We start from the raw sequence: 9,783 nt of genomic DNA, 5'->3' as shown, positions 1-9,783 counted from the left end.
ATTGAAGAAAACAATGCCTTAAAAATTAAAGTGGGACAGTTGGAAGATAAGGAATCCATGAGACACCAGGAATCAGTCAAGCAGAATCAAAAAAATTAAAAAACAGAAGAAAATGTGAAATACCTCATTGGAAAGACAACTGATCTGGAAAACAGATCTAGGAGAGAAAAGCAAAGTAGTTAATAAACCAGATAGTGGTTAGTCAAACAGATAACAAAGCAGCCACCCAGAAAGCTGGGTACCTTGAATTTACAGCATGACCTTAGTTGGGAGCCAGTCCTGTTTGTGATGTGATTAGGACCAGGTAGTGCGAATAATCTCAAGTGAGGACTGTAACATATTTACTACTTGGCGTATCCTGCTCCATGAATAGCTAGCATCATCATTTTCCAAATAGCTGTAACTTTTCAGTCCTAAGTCTCTCCCCTGACCCCATTCGCTCCTCTATAAAATTGTTATCTTCTCCTTTGTTCTGGGAATTGAAATTTAGACTTGTTCTCCTGGCCATACCTCTGCGTGCCAAATAATAAAAACTTTTACTTAAATTCTAATTGGAACATGTGTGTGAGTAATTCCATGATAAAGGAATATTTTCAGATTCAGTTTAGCAGTAGCATATGTATAAGTGTACATATGCATGTCTGGATCTGTGTATAGGTAGGTATGTATGCATGTGTGTATATGTGTGTATTTGTATTGTTAATATGAATATATGGTAAATGAGTATTTGCATCACCTGGATTTGATGGAACTGCCTTATTATCCAGGTAGATTCTGTAAGACCCTGGATTGATAGAAGGAAAATGCCTTTTGGCAAAAACTTCAAAGTGAAACTTGACAAGCCCTATTTACTTTCCCCAAGAGAATAAACAAATTCAAATGCCCCTTTGAGATTCCCATTCACTATCTCCTTTGCCCAGGAAGTAAAGAGAAACCTCCTTGTCTCTGATAATACCCCTCCTGTTTCCACATAATCTAACCATAGCATCTGCTTTAAATTGAGCCGTTAAACTGATTTGTATCATTTAACTGATCTACATTTGTAATGGGTTTATCTGTGTCATGCCAATGAAGTTATTCTGTAACCTGTGAGCCAAGAAACCTTAAAAACCCTTAGAAAGAAGGGGAGCTCTCTTAGGCGGGAGTCTCCACATATGATCAAGTGTTATATATTTCTTCTTGGGACAAAATATTAAATTGATTTTTTTTTCTCTTTGTCTCTGATTTGGTTGTCTTGTAGAAGATATCATGTTCTCTGATCGGGTTTTGGTAGGAGATATTATAAGATATAATTTCCCCCGATCTGTTTATTAATTTTGTAGGAGAGATTCAAGAGATGATTTTCTCTGATCTGGGTTTTTGTAGGAGACAGGCAGATACAAAAATAACTATATTTTAAAATTCAACAGTATATATGCATGTGTGTATGAAGTTCTTTCTCTAGAGCAACCAATATCTAGCTTCTTGCCTCCCTGAGATCAGTGTGGTCAAGAATTCATTACTCATTGAAGAGTAGCTGGGTGGTCCTGGAGTCAGGAAGACTCATGTTTCTGAGTTCAAATCTGGTCTGAGAAACTTACTAGCTGTGTGGCCCTGGTCAAGTCATTTAACCATGTTTGCGTCAGTTTCCTTATTTGTAAAATGAGCTGAAGAAGGAAATGGCAAACCACTCTAGGATCTCTGCCAAGAAAACCCCAAATGGGATCATGAAGAGTTGGACATGAATCAAAAGTGACTGAACAACAGCAACACATTCATTGAAGTGGTGAAAGTTTCCCTAGAAGTCTTTTAAGGTCTTGCCACTAAGAAGTAGGAGATGGGGCAGTTAGGTGATGCACTAGATAGAGCACTGGCCCTGGAGTCCGGAGGACCTGAGTTCAAATGTGGTCTCAGCCACTTGACACTTACTAGCTGTGTGACCCTGGGCAAGTCACTTAACCCCAGTTGCCTTGCCAAAAAAAAAAAAAAAGAAGAAGTGGGAGATGGTAGGAGCAAGAAATGCTATTAATCTGGTTGGGACCCATGGTAGTAAGACTGCAAGGTCCTTCCTACATAGGCTCCTTCTGAGCCCCAAAAGCAAAGCAATGAAATCATCCTGAAGAATTCATGGGTCTCGGGGAGTAAGGCTGCAGTGGCTGCTCTAGATTCTTGGTCCCCCATGACATAGAAGCCCAGCCATGAGGAGTTGTTGTCTCTCAGACTTGGCATAATTCCCACTGCTGTAGCTGTGCTCAGGTTTGGAGGTGAGGCCCTCTGTGGCCCACTGTTCCAATGCTGGCCTTTTGTTATTTGTTCTGTGCTCTATGAGCCTGAACCAGTGGCCCAGAGCTCAAGGGACAGAAATTGTTCTGTTTGGCCCCAGGGAGCAGAACTAAGAGCAGGATATAGAAGGTGAAGAGACCATTTGAGGTTTGTGATCAGGAACATTTCTTTACAATTGTCAGCTTCCCCAGCATGGAAAGGCTCCCTCAGGACATGATAGGTTTCTCCCCTTTGTGGTCCTCTGGCAAAGGCTGGATGACCTCTTGCCCATTACAAGGAAAGCTCTTTGGGGTATAAACCAGAATAAATGGCCACTGTTGTCCTTCTAACTCTGAAATTCTGTGGTTCTTCTCTTTGTGTAGCCCTGAGCAAGTCTCTTCCCGTCGCTGGGGCTGAGGTTCCTCCTTTGAAAAATGAAGGGATTTTATGGGATGATCTCTAAGCTTCCAGGACATCAGCCCATAGGAAAACTGGGCCAGGCCAGGCTTTGGCTCTGTCTTTCCAATGGCTCATTTCCTGAGGGACAGGAAGGGAGGGGTCATGAAGGGGCCTGGCCTTGCCTCTCTTCTATCTGTTTAGCTCCTTCTAGCCGCCAACCATGAGCCGGGTCTTCTCCCCTCTGCTGCTCCTGAGCCTTTGTGAGTCCATGCAGACCTTCCTTTAATGCCCACTCCCCCCTCCACTCCTCACCAGTGAGTGAAGGGAGCAGGAACTAGGATAGCTGGGGGTTGGGAGGATGGACATGGGGGTGTCTGGGGTAGCACGGGCTGAGGACCCTGATACCTCCATCCATGAGCAGCCTCAGGTTGTGAGACAGACACTGATCATTTGGGGGTGGGGCTGACAGATGCCTGGCTCCATGAAGGGGCCCATATAACTGGAGGCAGACTGGGAGCTGACCTCTACTCTTCCCATTGCAGGGCATGTGGGTCACATGGCTGGCCCACCACCTGGTGAGTAACTGCACTGATCTTCCCCCCCCTCCTCTCTCTCTTCCCTACTTCCCCGTGAATCCTTTTGGTCTTCAGTCTCTAAAACCTTTTGGGAACCAGGCATTCGGCCTGTTCCTGCCTCCCCCGTCCCCCATTTCTTACCCTTACCCCGTTGGATTCAATCCCTCTTCCCTCCCCCACAGCCCCTCAGAATCATAGAACAAAAAGGGACCATTGATTTCAACTCACCCCTGTCACAAATGGGGAAACTGAGGTATAAAGAGGTCACCCCATCCCAAACGCAGGCTCTCTGAGTCCTGAGGGGCTGGGGATCACTGATGCCATTCATCCACATTCTTCTTTTCCCTAGAAGAGATTTAGCCACCCTCAGTGCCAGACCAGGGCCTGTGTTGGCCCCAGGGGGAAACCTAACTTTGTGGTGCCAAGTGTCAGTTCCAGCCACAAGATTCATCTTGTACCAGGGGGCAGATGCCCGTCCAGTCCAGATCCAGGAGTCCTCAGAGGAGGGAGCTGAGTCCTTCTTTGAAAGGGTGACCCCTTCTCATGGGGGAAGTTACAGCTGCTGCTACCAGACCCAGGCCTCTAACTATGCTTGGTCTCAGCCAAGTGACTCCCTGGAGGTGTGGGTGACAGGTGAGGCAGGGAATGGGAAGGGGGATTCAGGCACTAAGTAAGAGGACAAAGGTGGGTGGAGGGAGAGGAAATGACACAACATTGAAGGACCCTCCTAAATGAGCACATCTGTATTTCATCATAAAGAAAACAGCGTTTGCCTCTGTCAGACCAGATGTGGAGGATTATATCTAGCCTGAGGGGGGCCCTGTTATAGGATGGGAGAGTTCTGACCTCCCTGGGGATCAGGAGACCCACATTTCACTCCCTGCAGGGGCATGAGCATAGCCATGGACAAGCTGAGATATGTCCAGAAGGGAGCGAATGGAATAGATGAGGGGACTGCAAACCAAGCCATGGGAGAAATGCAGGATGCAGAAGAGATCTGTGCGGACCGTGGTAGTGGAGGGTGACAATAATTGATGTTTCCAAGTATTTTAAAGGCTAATATGGGAAAGAGGGGATTTCACATATGGAGCCCTTAAACCGTGGAAACTTCTGACCTGGAAGGGCCCTTAGAGATGGAGAACAATTCTGTCATCTGTTTAATGGGTAAATTGAGGTTCAGAGAAACAGCAAGACAGCAAAAGTATCAGGTCTAAACAAACAAACAAAAAGAACCAAAAAAAAACCCCAAAATGATTAGTGGGCAGCTGGGTGGCACAGTGGAAAAAGCAGTGGCCCTGGATTCAGGAGGACCTGAGTTCAAATCCAGCCCCAGACACTTGACACTTACTAGCTGTGTGACCCTGGGCCCTCAACCCTCATTGCCCTGCAAAACAAAACAAACAAACAAAAAAGTATCAAGAGTCTAAGACAGAGACATACGTGGAATAGAGGAGTCACAAATGTTCAAGCTGGAAGGGGACTTTGAGATCCAGTCTAACCCACTTGTTTTACAGATGAAGAAATTGAGTCCCCAGAGAGGAAAAGGCTTTTGCCTGAGGTCACACAGAAGGTCAGGGACAGAGTTGGGGCTTGGCCTCAGTTTCCTGATTTCTAGATCAGGGCTTTTTTTCTCACCCCACATTGGGACATGACATTGAAGAAAACAAGGGGGCAGCTAGGTAGCGCAGTGGATAAAGCACCAGTCCCGGATTCAGGAGGACCTGAGTTCAAATCCGGCCTCAGACACTTGACACTTACTAGCTGTTTGACCCTGGGCAAGTCACTTAACCCTCACTGCCCCGCAAAACCCCAAAACAAACAAACTGGGGGTGTTGCTGCAGAGCTGGAGGGTCATAGGAACATAGGACAGGGGCACAGGGGGCCTTAGCCTTCTCCTTTTCCTTCTACAGACATGTTACCCAAGCCCCGGCTTGTGGCATTGCCAGGTCCTGTGGTGGGGGCAGGCAGCCATGTGAGTCTGCGCTGCCAGGGCCCACTAGGGGGAATGAGCTTTGCTCTTTATCGTGTGGGTGTCCCAGGGCCCCTACAGTACATCAGCTCTGCCCAGCCTTGGGCTGACTTTTCCCTTCAGGACTCCAGGGCCCCTGGCACCTACAGTTGCTACTACCATACACCTTTTGCTCCATACATCCTGTCTCAGAGGAGTGACCCTTTAACCATCAGCTGGTCAGGTGAGGGGCCACAGGATCTTGAGTACTGTCTCTACCCCCTTCATGAAACTAAGTACCCTGTCCCATAGACTGGTCAGGGACCCTCACATCTCATCCCCTGGCCTGGACCTCTTTTGGTATCTTGGCATCTTATCCCCATCTGCTCTTATCCCTACTATTCTCCTGTAGCCAGGGATCTTAGCCCAAATTTCTTTCGGGGACTTGTCACCCTTTTTGGCTCACAATACTTTTTGAATATTCATGTATTCTAAATTCTCTTTTAAAAAAATTAAAGAGCTAGGAATTCTCCCTTCTCCTTGTCCCAGCCTATGCCCCCTCAGCATTCAGGTAGGCAGCCTCCCAGTTTCCCCAATACTGATGAAGTTATACTCATTGATCTGACTAATCCTGTCTGTTCCTTCAGGTTCCACTCCCCAGGATTACACTATAGGCAACCTCATTCGAATGGGCTTGGCTAGACTGGTGCTCCTCACCCTGGGGATGCTGGTGTTTCTAGACTGGCACAGGTGGAGGGGCTGCCAAGACAGAACCTGGAGACCCCCTGCTTGAGCAACAGATGGAGTTAAAATAAAGGCTTTGGGTCATGAGGGGCGTGGTCTTTGTCAGTAATGGACATGGCATGGGAGGACATGACCTGGAGTCATGGAGGGTTCCTTGCAGAGGGATGAGGGAGTGGAGGAATTTCTTCTGTCTCTGTTCTCAGCCTGTGCCAGAGGCTGTCTCTTCAAAACTAATTTGACACCATTTCTCCTAAGAAAAGAAGCCTGTCTGGGAAGGTCTGTTCTTGGGATGAAAGTGGGAGAGGACATTCCAGGTGGGAAGGACTATGAATGAGCATGGACTGGGGGGAGGGGGGGAGTACCTTGGAATGGAGAGATTAGCTCTGCTGCAGCAGAGGGGCCAGACCTATGGGCTTCAATGCTTAACCTTAATAGGAATCAGATGTGTGAGGCAACAGCCTGCAGGAAGTACTGTGATTTTACCTTAGAAGTCAGGATAGAGACAGGTTGGTAGTTGTGGTGGTAGAGTGGATAGAATTCTGTTCTTGGAGTCCAGAAGACCTTCAGTCAAATGTGACCTGAATCATTTCCTAGCTATGGAATTCCAGGGAAGTCACTTAACTTCTTCCTCAGATTCCTCCACTGTAAAATAGAGGCAATGATATCCCCTATATGAACATAATTACAAAATACCTTTACCATGGGGGCTCATGGGTAGGCAAAGCCAGTATAATGAAAATGACAACACTGCATAACTTAATTTACTTATTCAGTGTCATAGCAATGAAACTACCAAAGAATTACATTATAGATCTGAAAAATACTAACAATATTCATCTGGAGGGGGAAGCTAGGTGGTACAGTGGATAAAGCACCAGCCCTGGATTAAGGAGCTACTGAGTTCAAATCTGGCCTCAGTCACTTGACACTTACTAGCTGTGTGACCCTGGACAAGTCACTTAACCCTCATTGCCCTGCAAAAAAAGCTGATATATAATTAATCTGATGGAACCTAAAGGTCAAGAAGACCAAAGGAATAGATGAATAAAAAGGGAAGTAAAGAGACCTAGCAATATGAGATCTCAAACTATGCAACAAAACTAATTGTCAAAACAAGTTGGTACTGGGTAATAAACAGATAGTTTGGACAGTGGAAGAGATTTGGTATACCCATATACCCAATATATAACAATATATACCCATATACAGAATTGAATGAGCATAATAACTTCGTGTTTGATAAACCCAAAGATCCCAGCTATTGGGGAGCCACTTGACAAAAACTTTTGGGAAAATTTGATAGTAGTCTGGCAAAATTAGGCATAGATCAGCATCTCATACCATATTCCAGGATAAGCTCAAAATAGGTACATGATTTAGACAAAGAGGGTGACACCATAAAGAAATGATTGGAGCAGGGAAAAAATGATCTGTCAGATATATGGATGGGCAAATAGTTTATGACCAAACAAGAGATGGAGAAATTCACAGGAGGCAAAATGGATAATTTTGATTACATAAAATATGAAAGTTTTTGCACAAACAAAAACAATGCAAATACAATTAGAAGAAAGCAGGAAAATGTGTGTATGGAAAAAATCTTTGCAGCAAGGTTTCCTGATACAGGTCTCTTTTCTAAAATATGTAGGAAACTGAGTCCAATTCACAAGAATAGAAAAAATTCTTCAATTGATCAATGGTCAAAGGATGTGAAGAGGCAATTTTCCAGAGGAAGAAATAAAAGCTATCAATAGCCATATGAAAAAATTCTCTAAATTACTAATAATTAGAAAAATGTAAATAAAACAACTCAGAAATACCATCCCACACCCATCATCTTGGCTAAGAGGACAGAAAACAAAAATGGCAAATGCTAGAGGGGATGGGGGAAAATAGGTACATCAATGAAGTATTGGTAGAGCTGTGGTCCAGCCATTCTGGAAAGCATGTTCATTCCTTGATCCAGAAATACAGCTACGAGGTTTATGCTCCAAAGAGATCAAGAAAGGAGAGAAGGACCTATTTGTAGAAAAATACTTATAGCTGCTCTTTTTGTTTTGGTAAAGCATTAGGAACTGAGTGGATGCTCATCAATTGGAGAATGACTGACCAAGTTATGGGATATGAATTGTGGGGACCAATTTTTAATTGGGAAGTGTTAGCTAAGCAGCTCCCCGCAATATTGGGGCAAGGAAGGAGACTGGCAGCCTCCCTCAAAACAGAACAGGATTTATTTTAACAAGAACGAACTTAAAAAAACAACACAAACAGGATCAGTAGGATCAAGGGAAAGGAAATAAAATGGGGAAAGGGAAATTACAGAACCTGAGAAAATACCACTGCCCAGGAATCAGCTGAGAATACGCAGCAGAATGCCTGTCACCTTCCAGCTTCCACCTAGAATGCCCAATTCTCCTCCCCCATTCTCAGAAAACCCCATATAGCCCCTGCCAATGGTATGGCCACTCTGAAAGTCACATGACTGCCCTCACTAGGCTTCCAATCATTATAATTTTTCCAGGCCCATATAGGCGTTGGCAAGTGGTAATGATGTGAGCTGCCAGCACCATGGCAATGGCTACAACCAGTGGGTGGAGCACCGTGCAGTTTGTGGAGCCCCAAATAACAATTAATTCTTTACATTCCCTGTTTTGTTTCATCAAGAAACACAGGGTGTTTCCTTGATGGAACAATAAATAATAAACAATAAACAATAATTAAATTAAAAAAATATCAGAATATCATAACCAATGCTAACAAACAATATACTAAAAACAATCTGGGAAAGGGAAAATACATATTACAGATGATGCATATAGTAACAGAAACAAAAATATCCACTTAAAGTACTTAAAATCTTGTCTTCAAAGGAGGGTTGAGATGTCATCAGGGGAACTGGACTCTGGTCTGGATTCTGGCTTTCTCTGGATTCTGGTTGTCTCTGGAAATGCTAGAATATCATTAATCTTTAGCATAGCATTGTCCAAAAATGTTCAAATTAAGCAATGAAAGTTCTTCAAAATATACAAAACAAGTTTAAACTTGATATATATACAGCATATTGGAGTCCCCTCTTTAACTTTAATAGTAACAGGCATAGCAGATTCAAGGAGCCCCACTTCAGTAGAAGATGAGGCCCATAGTGACTCAGGAATGTCAGAGGGGATTTTGGATGTTTCCAGTACTGCTCCTTGAGCATCTGCAATCAAAATTGGTAATAAATGAACAGTATCCTCTAGCTACTGCAGAGAGACAGCCCCATCTGGAGCACAAGATATGGTTGCTCTAAGTTTACAAAGGAGATCACAACCTAATAAATTTACAGGGTCATCGGGCATAAGTAAAAATGAATGTTCTACAGTTAAAGGCCCCATAGATATCATGCAAGGGGTTAATTCTGCCACTCTTTTGGCCTTACCTGAGACTCCTACCACATTTTAAGATCCAATAGCATTGCATCCAGGGTCTGGTTTACACACTAAGACTGATTTAGAGGCTCCTGTATCTAACAGACAGTCATAATACGTGTCCCCAACTTTGAGGGTCACATGGGGTTCGTTACTCTGGGGAGGTGAATGGAATGGTACAAGAGGGTTCAAAAATTCAGGATCTGGAAAAGCAAAGATTTCTGTATTTATTTTCCACCCCTCCCCTGGACACTGTCAGTCCTGTGTCTCCCTCTGAGGGATTCTAGAGTTACCCCAATTCTGATTCTGTCCTTCTGTACCTCCCTGATAGGGTCTATGATTATACTGATTCTGCTTGTAATAAGGTCTGTAATTATCTTAGTTGTTTACTTTCTGATAAAAATTTCCATAATTATTCTGGTTTCTCCTGAAAAAATATGCCAGACCCTCAGTTATTGCCCACCTGAGT

The 9,783-nt window shown here is 44.1% G+C and overlaps 1 protein-coding gene across 1 annotated transcript; it reads left to right on the top strand.

The window, feature by feature from the left end:
* Positions 1-3,454: 3,454 nt before the first annotated feature.
* Positions 3,455-6,250, top strand: LOC122754962 (osteoclast-associated immunoglobulin-like receptor). Its single transcript, XM_044003384.1, has 4 exons — positions 3,455-3,468; positions 3,565-3,848; positions 5,126-5,407; positions 5,811-6,250. The coding sequence occupies exons 1-4, from the start codon at positions 3,455-3,457 to the stop codon at positions 5,954-5,956; spliced, it is 726 nt and encodes a 241-aa protein (XP_043859319.1). The 3' UTR covers positions 5,957-6,250.
* The last annotated feature ends 3,533 nt before the right edge of the window (positions 6,251-9,783 follow it).

This window comes from Dromiciops gliroides, chromosome 4, assembly GCF_019393635.1.
Source record: "Dromiciops gliroides isolate mDroGli1 chromosome 4, mDroGli1.pri, whole genome shotgun sequence".
Lineage (NCBI taxonomy): Eukaryota > Metazoa > Chordata > Mammalia > Microbiotheria > Microbiotheriidae > Dromiciops > Dromiciops gliroides.
Note: the sequence above shows the minus strand (reverse complement) of the source record. Positions and strands in the feature narration are given on the sequence as shown.

Bases quoted from the DNA above. Each gene is read 5' to 3' on its own strand.
- LOC122754962 (XM_044003384.1), top strand. The intron at 3,849-5,125 runs GTGAGGCAGGGA...TTCCTTCTACAG, and splicing joins CCTGGAGGTGTGGGTGACAG to ACATGTTACCCAAGCCCCGG. The intron at 5,408-5,810 runs GTGAGGGGCCAC...CTGTTCCTTCAG, and splicing joins TTTAACCATCAGCTGGTCAG to GTTCCACTCCCCAGGATTAC.